General features: G+C 45.7%; 1 protein-coding gene across 1 annotated transcript in view; it reads left to right on the top strand.

Annotated features, from left to right (window-relative positions):
* The first annotated feature begins 2,988 nt into the window (after positions 1–2,988).
* LOC106612493 (mitogen-activated protein kinase kinase kinase 10) overlaps positions 2,989–22,392 on the top strand; it is a 33,495-nt gene continuing 14,091 nt past the window's right edge. The window contains exon 1 of the mRNA XM_014213679.2: positions 2,989–6,108. Coding sequence (XP_014069154.1) covers positions 5,109–6,108 — 1,000 coding nt within the window. The 5' untranslated portion in view covers positions 2,989–5,108. The remainder of the gene's footprint in view (positions 6,109–22,392) is intronic.

Genomic DNA, 22,392 nt, shown 5'->3' with positions numbered 1-22,392 from the left:
TCTCTGAGAGCCTATGACGTTGACCTGATGTTGACCATGGAGGATATGGACAGTGATGTCTTTGCGAACTGAACATAGGCCCTGCTCAGCATGTTCCAGACCTACGGCATCCCTCCAGAGATCATAAAGAACCTCACCTTCTGCCTCCTGAAACATATCCAGAAGGGGAACCCCCACTGGAAATGCCTGGGGGGGTCCATGAAGAAACTGGATCAGGTAGATCACTTCCAGGACAAACACCTGTACTTGCTGGTGAAGGTTCTCCTAGACCCAGCGGTGGACCTGCGGGAGATGGCCAAGTACATCCTGAGCCGGGTCTACAGCACTGAGAACAAGACCAGCTTGCTTGTCACGCCCTGACCTGAGAGAGCCTTTTTATGTCTCTATTTAGGTTTAGTCAGGGTGTGATTTGGGTGGGCATTCTATGTTCTATTTTCTATGTTTTGTATTTCTTTGTTTTGGCCGGGTATGGTTCTCAATCAGGGACAGCTGTCTATCGTTGTCTCTGATTGGGAACCATACTTAGGCAGCCCTTTTTCCCACCTGTCCTTGTGGGCAGTAAACTTTGTTTGTGGCACTTTGCCCTGTAAGCTTCACGGTCGTTTTTGTATTGTTTATTGGTTTTGCTGGCGACATTCAATGAAGAGGAAAATGTACGCTCACCACGCTGCACCTTGGTCTACTTCATCCAACGGTCGTGACATTGCTGAATATAATGCAGGCCAATGAAGACGTACCCAAGAGCTAATCTAAGGAACGACTGATTGACATTTCACAAATCAAACAGTTTTGTTAGCAAGAATCCTATTTATGATTTGTTTGTGTATTTCCCCTCCCAACCCCTTCTCACAACCACAGGCTCCATAAACAGCTGGATCGAAAACTGTTTTGATGATCTGGAGCACAAAGGATCTACAGATGCTCCCACCAAATCCATCGGCAGAAGGCTGTCCAAGCCCCCCCCCTCCCTTTCTTCTGTCTCCTCAGGGCCCTTCTTGGAGTTCACAGCAAAGGACACAGGCACTCCAAGCCCAGAGTAAGGTATAGTTTGTGGATCTATGAGGCCCAATATGACTGTCATAACCAGTGCATTTGTTTAATTGCTTATATATTATTGTCAACACGTTACTTCCAGTGCACAATGGCAATGTTCATCATTTACATGACGGCTTTTTACTGTATTACAAACCTATAATATTATTTTCAAACTAGTTCCTCAATATGCTATGAAAGTGAACACAGTGACTGAATGGTTCCCAAGCTGACTGGTTCTCATCTTGTACCCAGGGCGCTTAGCTACCACTCTCATCCCTCAGTACCCAATCAGGCCTCTGCTTTCCAGGGCAGTGCTGCTGGTGCTAACTAAACAGGCAGCGTCTGCCGATGGAAAAATTCTGATTTTAATCAGGGGGAAGCAAATGCTGATTTTCTGCCCTAATTACTAATCTTCGTGTTTCATGGAGAGAAACCCTGGAAGTCTTTAGATGTGCTGGGTGATGGTGTGGCAAGACACGATTCATCAAGTAATAGTTTATTTTTGTATATTTATTTAATCTATTATTTTTAGCTTAATCATTATCAGTCTCACCCCTATTTCTCCCATCCCTTTTGTTCTCCTCTCTTTTTTCTATTTTACTGTCTATTTCTGTCTCTCACTCTCTGTAAACAGATCACATGTGGACTCCTGACCTCCCTCTTATGAGGTCCCTTGGGCTTACCCATGAATCTTCTCCCCCGAAAGAGGAGCCAGGCCTCAGCCTGCTAAGCGACGACTTCAAGCGCCCACACCGCTCACCAAAGAAATGCAGCAAATTCTCTCAGTCCACAGCCAAGTGGGAGAGCATTGTGGAGGTCCCTGAGAAAGTACATGTACAAGTCTATGACCCCACCCTCATAGACCTCTACAAGTAATCCAAGCCCGTAAGCAGTTGTACAGCCAGCTCCCCACCATCAAGGCCCCCAGTGACTCTGGGTGAGCTCCATGGGGATGAGCAAGGAGGCTAGTCTGGTGCAGCTTCCAGACAGCTCACAACACTTCACACTGGAGCCCATCAAGGGTAAGAGGGACTCCAACTGGAGGGAGAGCCTGTACAAGCTTGTATCCCAATATGGCATCCGCTCCACAAGGGCCAGACTGTCCGCTCTTGGCCCTCTGCATGTCCCAGGGGCTGCCCAGCGCTACCACTGCACCCTGTCCCCTCTTCAGATTACGAAGGCCAGCAAGGTGTCCCTGGGCCAGAGGGTGGTGCGGAAGATCATCATTGGAAAGGCCCCCCTCCCAGTTCCACCATGGGCTGCCCCTGCCCTGGCAGCTCAACAGCCACATCATGGACCCCTCTGGAGAGCATGTATGGGAGGCTGGAGGTGGAATGGGTGAGGGAGCCAATGGAGCCCCAGAGAGGGAAGGTGCAGGAAGTGAAGCTGCCCCGATAAGGTCTAGGTGTCATCCATCCTAATCACCAGGGGGCAGTGTGGGGCCAAGGTTCCATTTAGGCAGTGTTATGTTGTATTGTCTCTGGATATCTGCGTGATAAACATCTACCAAATTGTGATGGAATTGTAATGCATTAAGCTTGTTGTTGTAAGTTGCAATAAAATATAGCTGTATACATTCTTAGAAAGTATGCTGTGTAATAATTGGAGACACACACATGCATGCTCTCTCACACAAGCGCACATGGCACACACAGGCTATGGTGTGTGTTATACACACACCATGAAAACCTATTTCAACCCACTGATCCACAAAGCATCAGCCTAATGACCTAGGTTAATTGACAATGACCAGTATAGGCTGTTGTTGTACAGAAAAATAAGTCTTACAGATAGACTATTTTAAACCCTGATTTGTTTTAATCAAAATGAAGCAAAAGTTAATTTGGTCGTCCGAGCTATGTCCAAATTATGCGATATAAAGGCATATGTGGATGTAGGCTACTCAAGAAACTACACTACCCAGAATACAACAGCATATTCCACCCCCAGTCCAGCCGGTGTATTTGGATACAAAGTCAGCCTAGAGACTGACAGCTCCGTCTAGAAATTGCACGTCTTTTGGAGAAAAAAGCGATTTGATTGTGAAGGACAAGTGGCCAACCGACTGACCCAGATGAGTAAGGACTCCAAGACTATTCATTTTGTGGAATTGGATTATGGAATCTGATGGTGGATATTTGGATGCGATCACACGCCCATGCGACAATGTCAATGGATATTGTGATGAACAGTGGCCAGGCTTTTTTTCCGTAAATATTTGAATATTTCATATTTGGTTTATTTGAGCCAGAAGACAAGACGCAATATACACATAAAGACAGGATTCTAATTGACTTTTGCACTAAAAGGAAGGATTAGGCTTTTATTAGACCTGTTACATTATTATTATTGTTGTTATTATTATTGCCTCGAGGATGGTGCATCTGTCTATCAAAGCCAAAGAAAACACGTTACCGTAGAGGATTAATCGCCTTATTTTTATCACGACAACTCGGATCAGAGATACACAAATATTTGCAATTGGAATTACAGTCAAATGCTTTCACAAAACACATAATGTATTATTATTGTAGGCTATTTCGTTCTCTAACATAGCGTGTGAAGGTGTAGAAAAGCACTGAAATATATTCGTTAAGAGCCAGCAGGTGCGGGACCTTTGATCACAAATAACTGAAATGTGCAACATTGGGTCCATATAACTAGACAAGGCTATTGCTTATGATTACAAATGTATCCAATGTTATGAATGAGCACCGTCTTATAGCCGACAAAATTAACGCGAGATAATTATAACAGACTGTTCTGTACACGTTGTATGTAAATGTTTCTGTCGCGAGAACTCGCGCATTCGTGAACGCTCACTGTATGGTGTTTATTGAAACATTACTGTGCGCAGAACTTAGGCCGGACAATGTAACAAGACGAACGATCAATCATTGATGTTCGCTGACTACAAAGGTGCAAAATGTACAGTCACTCAATGATGTTTGCCTGAATACTGTCCGCCGTCATTCCCCATCTAAAAATGGAGGAGTAGTCTTTTTAAGAACATTCAACGGGCGTATACGTTTATCGATTTAGACGTGCAGGATTTAGACGAGGCAGCAGCAAAGTAGGGAAATATTTCAATCGATATTTCAACGAAATACGACGTCAAGACAAGTGTCTTTCATCGCTGTCAAAAAGCCAATGACCCTGTAATAACGAGATGTCAGACAAGCGATATTCTTCTGCGCTGTGCTTGATTGGAAATAACAACGATCCTTGCTCAGAGGATATTAAACTATACAGATTCAACTATTTTGAATACAAATGTTTTGTTACATGTGGTGCAATTGATTTATAAATAGCCGATTTAGATGTGTGATCTCCTTTAACTGTCGTGTAGCTTCCCCACTGTCTTTGGCCTCTCATAATCTTCAGGGAGAGGAGTTTGCCTCTTTAAATCTGTCAGGATCTGTTCTCAATGAGGCGAAATGAAGTGCAGCTTTCCCATGAATTATTCATCAGGGCAAAAATTCAAGGAAATAAAAATGGTAAGACACCAGAATAAACTTTTGTGGTCAACTCAGACCATCCAGCTCTTGCTGAGTCTTGAGAGGGATACAGTAAACAAAATCTGTAGTCTAATATGAAATAGCAATAGATGCTTTGAGGATCATAAGCCCTCCACAGCCCCCCTACAGTCGTCGTAAAAGCAGTGTGGGATGTTACAGAGACCCATGTTCAGATCCTGAGCAGCGCAAAGCTATCCCATCCACAAGAACCTCATCTCACAGCACTGAAGAGGGAACACATGGTCTACTTTGGGATTTTCCCAGGCCAGCCTTGACTCTCTGGTAGCTTTCTAGAACATACATGGGAGAATAATCAGTAGCCTCTCTCGGGGATAACCATGGGTCACCCCAAAGTGAACTCGTAGGTATACATGTTAAATACACACTGCATTATACATGGTAATACAGGCTGCTACACACACATGATTGGTGACAGGAACTGGAACTACCCCAGTAAACGGGGACAGTGATGGGACAGTGGAGCTTTGGCCTGCCTGTCCACTGATCTGTCACTCCTCTGGTTAAGGAGGCCTGGATTCAGCTGATGGGCCCTGCATGGATTTTGTGTGTGAGTTGACAGAGGGCAGGCCCACACCGCTGACCAGCAGCCGGGCAGCCATGGACCCGTATGCCAGAGCGAGCAGCACAGCAGCCCCCCTGCCCTGCACCAACTGTGGGGGATGCTGCGACCCTCCTCCCCCTGGCCTCGTGCTCGCTGGTCCCCTTGGCCCCCCTTATGGCCCCCCTCTCTCCTCCATGCCCCCGCACATGACCCCCGCTCCCCCGGTGTGTGCTGCTACAGCTGTCCAGTCTGAGAATGGCAGCAGCTGGAACTCCTCCTCTGGTTCTTCAGACTCCCACCCTGGCCACCAGGGCGGCTCTACCACCTCCAACCCCTACTGGACGGCCGTGTTTGACTACGAGGCCACGGCAGACGAGGAGCTGACCCTGCGGCGTGGGGACCTCCTGGAGGTCCTCTCCAAGGACTCCAAAGTCTCTGGGGACGAGGGCTGGTGGACGGGCAAGATCCAAGACAAGGTGGGCATCTTCCCATGCAACTACGTTACTCGGAGGGACGCCGGCAGCTACCCGCAGCTAACCCCAGGAGGGCTGGTGGCGGGTGGGGTGCCTGAGGGGTGCCCCCTGGAGATCGACTTCACGGAGCTGGTGCTGGAGGAGGTGATCGGGGCGGGGGGGTTTGGGAAGGTGTACAGGGGGATGTGGCAAGGGGAGGAGGTGGCAGTTAAAGCTGCCAGGCAGGACCCTGACGAGGACATTAGCGCCACAGCTGAAAGCGTACGACAAGAGGCCAGGCTTTTCTGGATGCTCAGACACCCCAACATCATCAACCTGATAGGGGTGTGCCTGCGAGAGCCCAACCTCTGCCTGGTGATGGAGTACGCCCGTGGGGGGGCCCTGAACAGAGCCCTAGCTGGGAAGAAGGTACCCCCCAGGGTGCTGGTGAACTGGGCCGTGCAGATCGCCACAGGGATGGACTACCTGCACAATCAGACCTTTGTACCGGTTATACACAGAGACCTCAAGTCTAGCAACAGTGAGTATACCAACAAACGCCTCCCACTCCAGTCTTCTATCTCAAAGATATCGTTTCTGACCCATTCGCTCCAAATGAGTCCTTTCATATTTCATGTAAAATATAAAACATTTGGGGGCAAATCACACTCATAATGGGAATGTGTTAATTCTTTCCGTTGGTATTGTTTTGCATGTTGAATCAGCCATGCATACACAGTTGATTGCCTCATAGGCCATAGACAGACTGTATTATTGCCTATTTTAGTCCCAGTCTCCAGTTAAGGGCAGTATAGTATATGAAATTAATTTAACAGAGGATGGATGAGTGGACACTTACAGAATGTACAGTACAATACATACTGTTAATCCTTATGTTGGTGGGTTCATTTAAGTATTGTGTGGATGAAATGAAATAGAGAGGTTTTCTGTTTGACACACAGACAGTTGAGTAGCGATTGACAGGGTAAGATCAGACCTGGAGAGCTGGCTCTCTCTGCCATCTTTCCCCTGTCATTTATTCCCTCCTCCTCCGATCCTCTCCTCTCATCCTCCTCTTTCTATCATCCCTCCTCAAGGAGAGCAGTTCTGCTCTGCAGCTCACCAAGCTATTTTTGGTCCTTTGTGCTACTTGCTGTTTAAAGTCACAGTTGTTGGTGTATTGGGGGGGGGAATACACTGTGTGTTTGTGTGTGTTAGTGTGTGTGTGTGTACGTGGGCCTGTCTGTGTGTGTGACGTGAGTATGGGGGATGGGGTGTAGAGATGCGAGTTGAGGCTACAGGATGCTGAGTCCAGAGGTTTTTGAAGGAGAGAGACGATCTGGAGTGTCTGTGGCTGAAAAACACCCGGCTCACAGATCTTCCATAATGTTCCTAATCTCTCCCTGGTTTGTGAAGCTGTGATGTAGAGGGAGCCGCCATATGAAAAGCTGCCGTTCCTTCAGTAGCTGTAACGATAGGGATCAGATGGGTATTGGATGGCGAAGCCTTGGCAACAACACAGAGCTGCCTTCACGACACTGGGTTGTGTTGAGTCATCCCGCTGTCAGCATCTCTGTGCAAATGTCAATTCCTTCACTTGGAATTATTCCGTGTGAAGAGATGATTTCAAAGGAGTGTCTCAATCTGCCAAGCCGTCTCATTTCTCTGCGTCCCGTAAAAAAAAAAAATAAAGTATTCAAGTATGTGATCAGACGATGACGTAAAGATGACTGTTTACATTACCTCGGTGAAGCCCGGAGGGAGGGAGAGATGAAGAGAGAGGAGAAAGGAAAGGAAGAGAGAGAGAGAGAGAGAGAGAGAGAGAGGGAAGGAAGGAAGGAAGCGAAAGAGATGGTGAGAGAGGAGAGGCTACAAAGATAAGGGAGGAAAGAGGGGGACAGAAAGGGAGAAGAAAGATAGAGAAATAGAAGGTGAGAGAGATTGGGGAGGTAGAAGGAGAGGGATAGAGAGAGAGGGGGATAAATAGTGGTTCATCTTAGTTTAGGGTTACACCTCAGCTCATTGTCCAGGTGTACAGGTCTCAGATATCCGCTTCAAACCGCCGCCCATTTGGCATCACTGCGGTTACAGAGAAGCTTTAGGCCCCGCAGCTTCTCCTCTGTTTCTTCCCCACCAATCTGGCTGGCCCTCAAACCTCTCCTCTTCACACTCACTGTATTTGTAGTGTGTGTGTTTCTGCCTTTCTCTCTGTGTTGTTGTTTGCAAGGCTGAGGCTAGAGTAGTGAGCCTGACTGTCTAACTGGGATAATCTGATTACGGTGACCTCCTTAGAGTGATGTGACAGCGGTGTTTGTGGGTTGGCAGGTCGCTGTCCCGTGGTCCCTTTAGCCGTACCTGTCACACTGATCCACAATCAGCCCACTCTCTCAGTGGTGCACAATCCTCCTTGGGTCATATGATTCAGGGCAAGAGTGTGCTGGCTCTCATGCCAGCAGCAAAATCTAAATAAATATGAATATAACTGTTATAACAGTTTATAAGCACATATAGTAGGCTGACTCAGAGAAGCCCTAAGAATATGGTCATGTGACCAATCACGTCATTAACAACACATTTCTCAAAAACAGGGCCCTAGTTGATAGCCATTCAATTAAAAACATTATTGATCAGGTGATTTGACCAAGTTGAAATCCAACCTGCCCTAGATAATGGGTCTTCAGAAAGAGGTCTTGGTAACTCTACCCTGTGATGGCTAACGTGTCTGCTGCCACTGCATTGAGTTGTACAGTATATGGGCATGACTCAGCATCAGGTAACAAAATACTGTACCACTGATCACCTGGCTACTGTAACACACATAGAAATACAATCTATAGAACAGACCTCCCCATTCAAGTCAATGATGCTATAATGGGTGGACTAGCAGCGAGTGTACATACACTAAGTTGACTGTGCCTTTAAAAAGCTTGGAAAATTCCAGAAAATGATGTCATGGCTTTAGAAGCTTCTGATAGGCTAATTGACATCATTTGAGTCAATTGGAGGTGTACCTGTGGATGTATTTCAAGGCCTACCTTCAAACTCATTGCCTCTTTGCTTGACATCATGGGAAAATCTAAAAGAATCAGCCAAAACCTCCAAATCTTTTTTGTTGACCTCCACAAGTCTGGTTCATCCTTGGGAGCAATTTCCAAACGCCTGAAGGCACCACTTTCATCTGTACAAACAATAGTACGCAAGTATAAACACCATGGGAACACACAGCCATCATACCGCTCAGGAAGGAGACGTGTTCTGTCTCCTAGAGATGAACGTACTTTGGTGTGAAAAGTGCAAATCAATCCCAGAACAACAGCAAAGGACCTTGTGAAGATGCTGGAGGAAACAGGTACAAAAGTATCTATATCCACAGCCAAACGAGTCCTATATCGACATAACCTGAAAGGCCGCTCAGCAAGAAAGAAGCCACTGCTCCAAAACCGCCATAAAAAAGCCAGACTACGGTTTGCAACTGCACATGGGGACAAAGATCGTAGTCTTTGGAGAAATGTCCTCTGGTCTGATGAAACAAAAATAGAACTGTTTGGCTATATTAACCATCTTTATGTCTGCAGCATCATGTTGTGGGGGTGCTTTGCTGCAGGAGGGAATGGTGCACTTCACAAAATAGATGGCATCATGAGGGAGGAAAATGATGTGGATATATTGAAGCAACATCTCAAGACATCAGTCAGGAAGTTAAAGCTTGGTCGCAAATGGGTCTTCCAAATGGACAATGACCCCAAGCATACTTCCAAAGTTGTGGCAAAATGGCTTAAGGACAACAAAATCAATGAATTGTAGTGGCCATCACAAAGCCCTGACCTCAATCCTATAGAAAATTTGTGGGCAGAACTGAAAAAGCGTGTGCGAGCAAGGAGGCCTACAAACCTGACTCAGTTGTACCAGCTCTGTCAGGAGGAATGGGACAAAATTCACCCAACTTATTGTGGGAAGCTTGTGGAAGGCTACCCGAAACGTTGGACCCAAGTTAAACAATTTAAAGGCAATGCTACCAAATACTAATTGAGTGTATGTAAACTTCTGACCCACTGGGAATGTGATGAAAGAAATAAAAGCTGAAATAAATCATTCTCTACTATTACTCTGACATTTCACATTCTTAAAATAAAGTGGTGATCCTAACTGACCTAAGACAGGGAATTTTTACTAGGATTAAATGTCAGGAATTGTGAAAAACTGAGTTTAAATGTATTTGGCTAAGGTGTATATAAACTTCTGACTCCAACTGTATGGTTGCTTCTGTCCCATGACCCAGTTTCCTGCGCAACCACTGATAGGTGGAAGGACTGGATAGATACCCATCTCTGAGGATTCACCTATCAAGTCCTTTTATAGATGAGTTGATAAGAAGGAAAGGAACCAAGGAAATGCCATTAAAAACCCATGTTTGTAGCCTCTGTTGGGAGTTTTTGTGACAGCTGTTTGAGAATGAAGATACTGAACAAGAGGCTGTTATACTGTATATATAATACTGTATATAGGCATCATAAAGATGGGGTGGGTGGTTGACGTTACCTGCTGCTGTTTTGAGTGCTGTCACTTCAAATGGAAAGCAAGTTTACACATTCAACAGTCACCTGAATAGTGGGGCCTTGTGTCTGCAAGCTGGCATGTCCAGTCTTTAATCGTTAATTCCCCTCCACTGGATAATTCAGCATTTATTACAGGAACTAGTAACTTGGATATTACTCGGTTAGATGGCGTTGGACCAAAATGTTGAGTATCATCATCTTACATTTAGGGATCCTTCAGTTATGATATGAATACATGTTCCATAATTGCTACTTATCGGATTAGTGCATGGCGTGCCACTGAAAAGCGTGTGTTTGTGTTTGAATGTGTGTTTGTTTAGAAAAGGATTAGCATTATGGCTAGCAGTAGCGGCTAATCCCTATCAGAGATAGACTAGCCTAGCTGACGGTCGGTAGATAACTGGGCTGGACTCTCTGAGTAGCCTGTCTTTCTGGCTTCTCCCACACACAGAAAGAGGGATGTTGCTGCTTGAAGAGCCATCACAGATTGACTTGATTCATCATCATGGCAGGAGTAGGAAAGTATTGTCCAGCACCAGAACACCTGATTCAATCAATTGAATGAATCAATCAAGGGCCCTGTCTGAATGCTTTCGAAATGCATTCCTCACTGAATGTATCACTGGGAGTAGTGTGTTTGCGCACGCATGTCTTTGTATGTACATGTGTTACATGCGTGTGTGTGTGTGTGTGTGTGTGTGTGTGTGTGTGTGTGTGTGTGTGTGTGTGTGTGTGTGTGTGTGTGTGTGTGTGTGTGTGTGTGTGTGTGTGTGTGTGTGTGTGTGTGTGTGTGTGTGTGTGTGTGTCTGGAGGTGGGACAGAGGGACACGGTGGTGCTCGCTAGCTAGGGCAGGGAACACTCACTGGGAGTGCAGCAACAATGACCCCATTCTCACACAACAAGCCAAGACAGAGCTGGGCTCACAATGACAGGAGTCACTGAGGGGAAGGGGGTGCGGAGGACGGACGACGCAGAGACGGAGGGAGTGAGGTCGACCGTAGACCTTGAATGACAGGACGGAGGGACGGATGGTTGAGAAAAGGAGGAGGAATGTGCTTGCTGTAGAGTAGGCCCTGCGGGCTAGGTTGGGGGAGGGATGGAGGGAGGGATGGAGGGAGGGATGCAGGGATACAGGGATGGAGAAAGTGGTGGGGATGGGGTCAGTTGCCGATGCGGTCAGAGTGTTCTACAGAATCAACGTCGTACAGTTCCTCTAGTGCCGCTCTTTCTACTCCACACATCTGTATGTTCCCAACCAAAACACCTCACCAATCAACCAATGGTGGTGGACTAATTAGTTGAACATAGTAAATGGTTGTAAAGAGAAGTAGCTGACAGACGAATGAATAAGGTCAAATGAGGCCTGTCCTGTGAGTAGTAGTGTCAGTATGTTCTGTCTTACTACTGTTTTGGCTCTGAGTAAGGCCTTGGACTCAGCACAGGCACCGTGAGAACATGGGCACACTGCAAACAAATGTTTGTATTCCCTCTTTGTTAAGCTCAGTTAGACCCCTTGAGTTGATAAACATGATGAAAGCGCCACACAGAGAGAACATGGGAGAGGGGTAGAGGGATAGAGAGTGGGAGAGGGATAGAGAGTGGGAGAGGGATAGAGAGTGGGAGAGGGATAGAGAGTGGGAGAGGGATAGAGGGATAGAGAGTGGGAGAGGGATAGAGAGTGGGAGAGGGATAGAGGGATAGAGAGTGGGAGAGGGATAGAGAGTGGGAGAGGGATAGAGGGATAGAGAGTGGGAGAGGGATAGAGAGTGGGAGAGGGATAGAGAGTGGGAGAGGGATAGAGGGATAGAGAGTGGGAGAGGGATAGAGAGTGGGAGAGGGATAGAGGGATAGAGAGTGGGAGAGGGATAGAGGGTTAGAGAGTGGGAGAGGGATAGAGAGTGGGAGAGGGATAGAGGGATAGAGAGTGGGAGAGGGATAGAGGGTTAGAGAGTGGGAGAGGGATAGAGAGTGGGAGAGGGATAGAGGGATAGAGAGTGGGAGAGGGATAGAGAGTGGGAGGATAGAGGGTAAGAGTGGGAGAGGGATAGAGGGTTAGAGAGTGGGAGAGGGATAGAGAGTGGGAGAGGGATAGAGGGTTAGAGAGTGGGAGAGGGATAGAGGGATAGTAGTGAGAGGGATAGAGAGTGGGAGAGGGATAGAGAGTGGGAGAGGGATAGAGGGATAGAGAGTGGGAGAGGGATAGAGGGATAGTGAGTGGGAGAGGGATAGAGAAGGGAAGCAGGATAGAGAGTGGGAGAGGGATAGAGAGTGGGAGAGGGATAGAGGGATAGAGAGTGGGAGAGGGATAGAGAGTGGGAGAGGGATAGAGGGTTAGAGAGTGGGAGAGGGATAGAGGGATAGTGAGTGGGAGAGGGATAGAGGGTTAGAGAGTGGGAGAGGGATAGAGAGTGGGAGAGGGATAGAGGGATAGAGAGTGGGAGAGGGATAGAGGGATAGTGAGTGGGAGAGGGATAGAGGGTTAGAGAGTGGGAGAGGGATAGAGAAGGGAAGCAGGATAGAGAGAGGAAGAGGGATAGCAGGGGAAAGTAGAATAGCTCAGTGTGTCTGAAATGACACTGATCAATGGTCAGTCAGATTGCAACACACACACACACACACACACACACACACACACACTGGTACTGTCTACACAGGTCAATAAACAGATAAGAGATGAGGCCAATGGCTACCAGTAAACTAGTGAGGACACAGGTCACACTACACAGCTTCCCAACCCCATGGCCTTCTCTAGAGTTTCCGCTCATTCAATGATTTGAGGAATTTGGCATATATTCAGGTACATCCTAGTTGCTCATTTCCCTGCATTCATAACATTCCCAGAATGCCAACATACATACTGTACAGTACCCAGTTAACAGGGCAACCATGGCACCCAGCCTCCCTCTGCCAGCCTCACGCGACAACAGAGCAACAACAGAGAGCGCACGCTGCACACAGACGCATGCACGTACAAATGCATGCACACATACAGACGCTCGTACGCTCATGCCAGAAAGCTGGCACAATGCACATTGGCCAGGCTGTGTGTGGCGACTGCTGTTAGAAGGGCATTGTTGCTGGCCAGGCTAGCACTGGGCCTAGGGCTCCTGGGGGGGGGGGGCTGGCCAAACACAGGGGGCCTTGCACTGTGTGTCCCCTGAGCCAGAGTTCTTGACCAACCATAGTACAGTAGAGGACACACTGAGTGTGCTATACTGTGTGTACTCTTTGAAAACAAAGGAGAATGTTATCATCCTATGTGTTATGAATTCGCTGGTCAGAAACGTTTTCCTGTTCATGTTTTTGCCTGTGTGTCCCGTGAGACAGTGGCCTAGCTAGGCTGAGAGGGTGTACATGAATATCGACTGACAAGCAAAGCAACTCTGGGCCCCATGGAAAGGTCATAAGCAGGGGACAGCTACTGCAGTTAGAGTAGGCCTCACAGGGATAAACTACAATACAATATACAACTACATTTTAGTCATTTAGCAGACGCTCATATCCAAAGCGACTTACAGTAGTGAGTGCATACATTTTCGTACTTTTTTCTGTACCGGTCCCCTGTGGGAATCAAACCCACAACCCTGGCATTGCTAACACCATTCTCTACCAGCCGAGCCACACGGGACCAACCACTCGAACTACGTGTCGACCTACAAAAAGGTATAAAAAGACAGGCTGTTATAGAAATAAAGGCTAATATAACTGTGTGAAATGAACATTGGACTGTGTTTGTATGTCAGCGTGTTTGTGTGTTGACCCTGGTCCGTTACAGAGCTTGGTGGATCTAAGACTAGCCTCTCAGTCCAGGCAAATGTATATGGATTTCCTGGTGTCGCTGGTTTGTATCTCAAATAGACGGTACAGGAAGGTTCAAATGGATCGCCCCAAATGCTAAGAGATGTCTTTTCTTTGGCTAAACCACGTCAATTTCACTCCTATATGTTTGAGGTGGTGAGTGAAATATGACTTGAATTCTAAACCCAATTGTACAAATATTGATGCAGTCCTACTCCACATACTTGGGGGAAAGCAGTCTCAATACCTCAATCCTTTATGAGAGCCAGTCTGCCTGGTCAAACGAATTTGGCAGTTGCATTTGTGTGGAGATAAAGTGAATGCCTCCAGGGTGAAACTGTGCCACTGCATGGCTCAGGATTAGAGCCCAAATGGCCTCTGGTTATACGAATGGAGCCAACCAGGGGTATCAATGACATGGGAGCAGACTAGGTACAACCTCCATATCCAAGCAGGCAAAGTGCAGCAAGTCTGGCTGCGATACTGTGGGTGCAGCATCCATTTTGCTGATGTTGTTACTGGCATTCTGTAAATTACCATACATAGGCAGCGGGTGAGTTTCAAGTTTGGGGAGTTTCAAGTTTCACCCCCCAAAAAATGCACCTTTATAATAAAGTGTACCATGCATCAACGCATTTGAAGACTTATGTAATGTGATGAGTAGATTCTGTAATCATAATTTAGGCTAATAATATAACTCAGATGCGTGGCTGAGCGCGTATAACCATAGAGGCTAGGCTATAGGGTATATCAGATACATTTCTCCTTTCTTTGCACAGGTAAAATTGTGTCTTTTTATAAACACATTTCATGCAATTCTACTACACTTTATGAAACTGGAACCTTTTTTAAATACTACAAATGACATGGTAGCCTACAGTACACTACTCTGCTGACAGACAGAGCAATAAAAACAACGTTGTCTGATCTATATAATAGGCCTACGAGAAGGGCAGACGCAATTAGAATATGAAGTCCAACTAAACTACAGGAGGAAATTATTGTCCTCAAAAAAATGTTGAAGTGGCACTGACCCAACAATGATAAGAGTGGATATGGAAGTGAGCAGTGTACTCACCGGGGATATGACCGATGCTCTCCTCTGGTGCCAATGACAGGCTGTATTAGGTTGATCATTTTGATCAACTAAAACACAGATTAGAGTCTTTCCATTGGCGTCTCTTTACAGCAATAGCCATTTGCATTCCAAACTATCGTTTCCTGCGATTGTATTTTGAAATATTGCGATATGACTGGCTGGGCCTATGTACTTTTCACTGACTGTCGTAACTCGTTAATCGTATACTTGGTATCTGCCTCGCACGCTGCCCAAAACGTGCACGCTGTCTTTCCTTCCGACTGTAGGCAATGCGATAGAAAACAATCCACTTTTTTTAAAGAAGCTAATGAGTCTCTGTTGCCAAATCATGCTTTAGAAGCCTATTTTGAATCCTTAAATGTATTTCTGTATAGACAGTAGTAGGCTAATTAGACGATATAATTTTGGCAACTTAATTCAATTTACTTTAGGGAAAGCTTCCCCTAGCCTAATGGACCTGCCGACTATGGTACCGTACACAATTAAGAGCAGTGCTGAATACTGTACTTGTATCCCAGTGTAGTGTTTTGTGAGATGGGTTCGTGTTCTTGACTGATGTATGGTTTCTCTTTAGAGTGTCAGAACAGGAATATGTGACAGAAAGAAAGACCTATGAGGGACATCAAGACATGAAGAATATCCTACCAGCAAGATAAAAAAAAGCTTCTCCCAGTCATCTCTTTCACTCCTTCACCCTTTTCGTCGACTCTACTTCTCTCTTTCTCACGCCATTAATCCTCTGCCCGTCTCACTCCATTTTCCTCGCCATCTTCCCCTTTTATTGCCCTCGCTTTCTCAACCCTCTTTTCCCCACTATCCTGTCTGCCAGTTTATTCCCATCCCTCTGCCCTTGCCCTCATTCCTGTCTCGCTCTTGTCATTTTCTCTCTTTCTTGCCTCCTTCCTTCCCTCTTATCTCCATCCCCTCCCCCACATCTCCTCAGACTATCTGTCCCTTTCTTCTGTCCCTCTCCCTTAAAGGCGTCCGTATGCTTCCCATCCGAAACAGTGTGTGCCTAAATTATGACCCAAAAAATTGACGTTTTGGTCTTAGGCAAGATTTCTTTGGGCTGTTCGTGCACACACTTTTTTTCCCAAGGCAAGCCGAAGCTCGGTAACCGAAGTCTATGCCCCTTCGTCAGCGATTGGTCAACAGTAGGAATTCTTCAATTAAGTGTTTGTTGTCATTCAACGAGAGACAATTTGTTTTCATGCAACGTTTTTGACTTGAGAAATACTGCACCAAAAAGCTTCGATAGATTTTGAGCAACTAATACATCCTCTGCAAAAACATCTAAATTAATTACAGATTTCTTGAGTTATCTTAGATGAATTCTGACTATTCTGAGGAAGTGTATACCGGCTTTTATGTGCACGAACAGCCGAAAAAAGCCTTGCCATAGACCAAAACGAACAAAAACATCGCAAAATGTCTTCATGATATATGCACAAACTGTTTCAGATGGGAGGCATGTGGATGGCTTTATTCTCCCTCCCATACCCATACCCATCCCTCTCTCACTCTTTCTCGTGCTCTCACTCCCTCTCTTTCTTTCTCTCCATCAAACCTCCCCAGTGTGGGTAGTCTGAGTTGATCCTAGGCGGCGACAGCTGGAATGGCAGACAGACATGGGAGGGGCAGGCGGGAGCGAGGGGTGAGGGGTGGAGATAAGGGGGTGACTAGGGGATGGCTGGGTGGTTACATGGGGTGGGGGGCTTTGTCAGCAGTGCTGTGATCTGCGGTGAAGTGGAAACGGAGTCCCACAGACTGGCCCTGAGTGGCGGGGCAGTGACTGTATCAAAGACCTCTATTGGAGTACAAGGATAATAGAACCCTTCGCACTCTCACATTGGCTCACAGCCATGCCAGTCATTCTACCTGGTTGGCTCACAGCCCGTCTGTCACCTACACTTTTAGCCAGCCCAAAACCCTCGTCTCAGAAATCCCCCTTCCCACCATACAGAAATTCCAACAGAGAAAATCTGGCACCCTATTTCTTGAAGGATGTTTTTCGATCTGGAAATTCAACTGAGGTGGACAATCGCAGGTAAAATACGCTCCAGTGTTCTGCACTGTTAGACTTGTAGAACCAGCAGGTATCAGTGTGGAGAGCTGGGAGGGATGCCGGGGAGCAGTGGGCCGTGGGGGGCTGTATAGTGGTTACTCTGGGGGGGGGGGGGGGGTTGATTAGTTGGAGGCAACAGCTGTTCCACCCTGCAGGCTGCAGGTGGGAGGGGTAGAGAGAGAGGGGAGGGAGGGAGGGAGAGAGAGAGGGGGAAGGCTGAGAGAAAGGGAAAGGGAAAGAGGGGGTGGAGAGATTAACTAAGAGAAGGAGAGGGAGAGACTTTTTATTTAACCTTTATTTAACTAGGGAAGTCAATTAAGAACAAATTCTTATTTACAATGACGGCCTACCATTAAAATAAAACTGTAGGACAAAAAACACATCACCACAAGAGAGACACCACAACACTACATAAAACTGTCCAGTTTGAGTGTTTCTTTGCAGTTCGTTCCAGTCGCTAGCTGCAGCGAACTGAAAAGAAGAGAGACCCAGGAATGTGTGTGCTTTGGGGACCTTTAACAGAATGTGACTGGCAGAATGAGTGTCGTATGTGGAGGATGAGAGTTGCAGTAGGTATCTCAAACATGACCTTTGTTTTTTCAGAACAAAGTTAAGGACAGAGAAAGCTTGTTGGACACTAAGAAAGCTTTGTTGTAGAGCATTTAAGACAAAATCATCTGCATATAAATGGATGGGAGAGCTTCTTACTGCCTGAGCTACACTATATATACAAAAGTATGTGGACACCTCTTCAAATTAGTGGATTCGGCCACAACCATTGCTGACAGGTGTATAAAATCGAACACACCGCCATGCAATCTCCATAGACAAACATTGGCAGTAGAATGGCCTTACTGAACAGCTCAGTGACTTTCCAACAAATCAGTTAGTCAAATTTCTGCCCTGCAAGAGCTGCCCCGGTCAACTGTAAGTGCTGTTATTGTGAAGTTGTAACGGCTGTCGGTAGCGAGAGTAGACCAAGGCGCAGCGGAGTTAGTGTTCATCATCATTTTAATTAACGTAAGAACACTATACAAAACTGAACAAAAACACGACAGCAAAACAGTCCTGTTAGGAAACAATCTAACAGAAACAATTACCCACAAAACCCCAATGGAAAAACAGGCACTTATGTGTGACTCCCAATCAGCAACAACCAACAACAATTGGAAGCCACATGGCCAAAATCAATGAAACAGACAACATAGAAAATGAACATAGAACGCCCACCCAATGTAACACCCTGGCCTAACCAAAATAAAGAACAAAAAAAACCTCTCTATGGCCAGGGCGTTACAGAAGTGGAAATGTCTAGGAGCAACAACGGCTCATCCTTGAAGTGGTAGGCCACACAAGCTCACAGAACAGGACCACCAAGTGCTGAAACACGTAGCACGTAAAAATAATCTGTTCTCGGTTGCAACACTCATTACCAAGTTCCAAACTGCCTCTGGAAGCAACGTCAGCACAATAACTGTTCGTCGGGAGCTTCATGAAATTAGTTTCCATGGCCGAGCAGCCGCACACAGGCCTAAGATAACCACGCACAATGCCAAGTGTCGGCTGGAGTGCTGTAAAGCTCACCGCCATTGGACTCTGGAGCAGTGGAAATTTTCTGGAGGGATGAATCATGCTTCACCATCTGGCAGTCCGACGGACGAATCTGGGTTTGGCGGATGCCAGGAGAACTCTACCTGCCCCAATGAATAGTACCAACTGTAAAATTTGGTGGAGCAATAATGGTCTGGGGCTGTTTTTCATGGTTTGGGCTAGGCCGTTAGTTCTAGTGAAGGGAAATCTTAACGCTACAACATACTACATATATACTACATTCTAGACGATTCTGGGCTTCCAACTTGTGGCAACAGTTTGGGGAAGGCCCTTTACTGTTTCAGCATGACAATGCCCACGTGCACAAAGTGAGGTCCATACAGAAATGGTTTGTCGAGATCAGTGTGGAAGAACTTGACTGGCCTGTACAGAGCCCTGACTTCAACCCCATCGAACAACTTTGGGAGGAATTGAAAGAGGAAGGCCCTATAAATTGTCAAAACCTCCAGCCACCCTAGTCATAGACTGTTCTCTCTGCTACCGCATGGCACGCGATACCGGAGCACCAAGTCTAGGTCCAAAAGACTCCATAACAGCTTCTACCGCCAAGCCATAAGACCGCTGAACAGTTAATTAAATGGCTATCAGGACTATTGCCAAAGTTTCTACATTGTAGAATAATAGTGAAGACATCAAAACTATGAAATAACACATATGGAATCATGTAGTAAACTAAAAAGTGTTAAACAAATCAAAATCTATTTTATATTTGAGGTTCTTCAAATAGCCACCCTTTGCCTTGATGACATCTTTGCACACTCTTGGCATTCTGTCAACCAGCTTCATAAGGTAGACACCTGGAATGCATTTCAATTAACAGGTGTGCCTTCTTAAAAGTTAATTTGTGGAATTTCTTTCCTTCTTAATGCGTTTGAGCCAATCAGTTGTGTATTGTGACAAGTTGGGGGGGGGGTATATAGACAATAGCCCTATTTAGTAAAAGACAAAGTCAATATTATGGCAGGAACAGCTCAAATAAGCAAAGAGAAATGACAGTCCATCATTACTTTAAGACATGAAGGTCAGTCAATATGGAACTTTTCAAGAACTTTGAAAGTTTCTTTAAGTACAGTCGTAAAAACCATCAAGCGCTATATGAAACTTGCTCATGAGGACCGCCACAGGAATGGAAGACCCAGAGTTACCTCTGCTGCAGAGGATAAGTTCATTAGAGTTACCAGCCTCAGAAATTGCAGCCCAAATAAATGCTTCACAGAGTTCAAGTAACAGACACATCTCAACATCAACTGTTCAGAGGAGACTGTGTGAATCAGGCCTTCATGGTCGAATTGCTGCAAAGAAACCACTACTAAAGGACACCAATAATAAGAAGAGACTTGCTTGGGTCAAGAAACACGAGCAGTGGACATCAACACGGTGGAAATGTGTCCTTTGGTCTGGAGTTGAAATTGGAGATTTTTGGTTCCAACCGCCGCGTCTTTGAGACGCCATGTGGGTGAACGGATGATCTCCGCATGTGTATTTCCCACCGTAAAGCATGGAGGAGGAGGTTATGGTGTGGGGGTGCTTTGCTGGTGACACTGTCTGTGATTTATTTAGAATTCAAGGCATACTTAACCAGCATGGCTACCACAGCATTCTACAGCGATACACCACCCATTTGGTTTGGGCTAAGTGAGAATATCATTTGTTTTTCAACAGGACAATGACCCAACACACCTCCAAGCTTTGTAAGGGCTATTTTACCAATAAGGAGAGTGATGGAGTGGTGCCTCAGATGACCTGGCCTCCACAATCCCCCGACCTCAACCAAATTGAGATGGTTTGGGATAAGTCAGACTGCAGAGTGAAGGAAAAGCAGCCAACAAATGCTCAGCATATGTGGGAACTCCTTCAAGACCATTGGAAAAGCATTCCAGGTGAAGCTGATTGAGAGAATACCAAAAACTGTCATCAAGGCAAAGGGTGGCTATTTGATGAATCTCAAATATCAAATATATTTTGATTTGTTTAACACTTTTTTGGTTACTACATGATTCCATATGTGTTATTTCATAGTTTTGATGTCTTCACTATTATTCTACAATGTAGAAAATAGTACAAATAAAGAAAAAGCCTTGAATGAGTAGGTGTTCTAAAACGTTTAACCGGTAGTGTACATGTACAGTACCAGTCAAAAGTTTGGACACACCCACTCATTCAAGGGTCTTTCTTTATTTTTATGATTTTCTATGAGCAGGTGTCCAGATACTTTTGGTCATGTAGTGTATGTTGGTGATGTAAATTGAGAAGAGTGTGGGGTCTTGGATCGAGCCTAGGGGTACTCCCTTGGTGACAGGCAGTGGCTGAGACAACAGATGTTCTGATTTTACACACTGCCAGGCCAAAGACCCCTCAGAGACACCAATACTCCTTTGCCAACCCACAAGAATGGAATGTTCTATCGTATTAAAAGATTTGCCTAAGTAAATAAAAATAGCAGCACAACATTGCTTAGAATCGAGGGCAATGGTGACATCATTTAGGACCTTTAAGGTTTCAGTGATACATCCATAATCTGAGCGGAAACCAGATTGCATACCTGAGGGAATACTATAGACATCAAGAAAGCCAGTCAGTTGATTATTTACACATTTTTCCAACACTTTTGATAAACAGGGCAAGATAGGAATTGGCCTATAACAGTTAGGATCAGCTTGAACTCCCCCTTTAAACAAAGGATGCAACGTGGCTGCCTTCCAATTCCTGGGAACCTCCCCCAGAGAGGAGAGACAGGGTTAAAAGGTCAGAGATAGGCTCAGCGATGATAGAGGCAGCAACCTTAAAGAAGAAAGGATCTAAACCATCTGACCCAGATGTTTTTCTGGGGGTCAAAGTTTAAGGAGCTCCTTTAGCACCTCAGACTCCGTGACCGCCTGCAGGGAGAAGCTGTGTAGCAGGGCAGGGGGAAAAGAGTGAAATGATGAAGACAATTACATTGATAGAAGCCATAATCTATCTGCAATATTAAAGCTGATCTACTATTTACAAAAATAAATCAAAAGGAGACATGGCTGACTTAAATAGGAATCCTGACTTAATGAAGTGGTGGTTCAAAGAGCTCAGCCATACGCTCCTTGTCAGTAACAAGGACAGGAAGGGATGGGGACGGAGGTAGACGTGAACGAGAGGTTGGAGGAAAAGAATGTGAGGGTAGGGAAAGATAGAAAGAGAGTAACGGAGGGATGATGACAGAGTAAGAGAGGGAAGAGGAGCATAGGGGTGTCCAGGTCAGTGAGGCCACTATGCTTGTTTGCTAACTGTGTTGTCAACTCTGCCTAGTTCTCCCAGGCTCACCTCTCTGTCTCAGTCTCAGCTCCTTAGCTTCCTGTCTGACAGAGCACGAACTCTGCCCTGGTTACCATAACAACTGAGGTTGATGACACTGCACATTAAAGTCACTCCACACTAAAGTCAAGTAGACTAACTGGTTAAGCTGTGTAGCACTCACCACTGTCAATCCCATTTAATAGTTACTCATACAGTTGAAGTCGGAAGTTTACATACACCTTAGCCAAATACATTTAAACTCAGTTTTTCACAATTCCTGACATTTAATCCTAGTAAAAATTCCCTGTTTTAGGTCAGTTAGGATCACCACTTTATTTTAAGAATATGAAATGTCAGAATAATAGTAGAGAGAATGATATATTTCAACTTTTATTTCTTTCATCACATTCCCAGTGGGTCAGAAG

The sequence above is a fragment of the Salmo salar genome, chromosome ssa09 (genome assembly GCF_905237065.1).
Source record: "Salmo salar chromosome ssa09, Ssal_v3.1, whole genome shotgun sequence".
Lineage (NCBI taxonomy): Eukaryota > Metazoa > Chordata > Actinopteri > Salmoniformes > Salmonidae > Salmo > Salmo salar.
The sequence above is the reverse complement of the archived record's forward strand: the minus strand, read 5'-3'. Positions and strand labels throughout refer to the sequence as shown.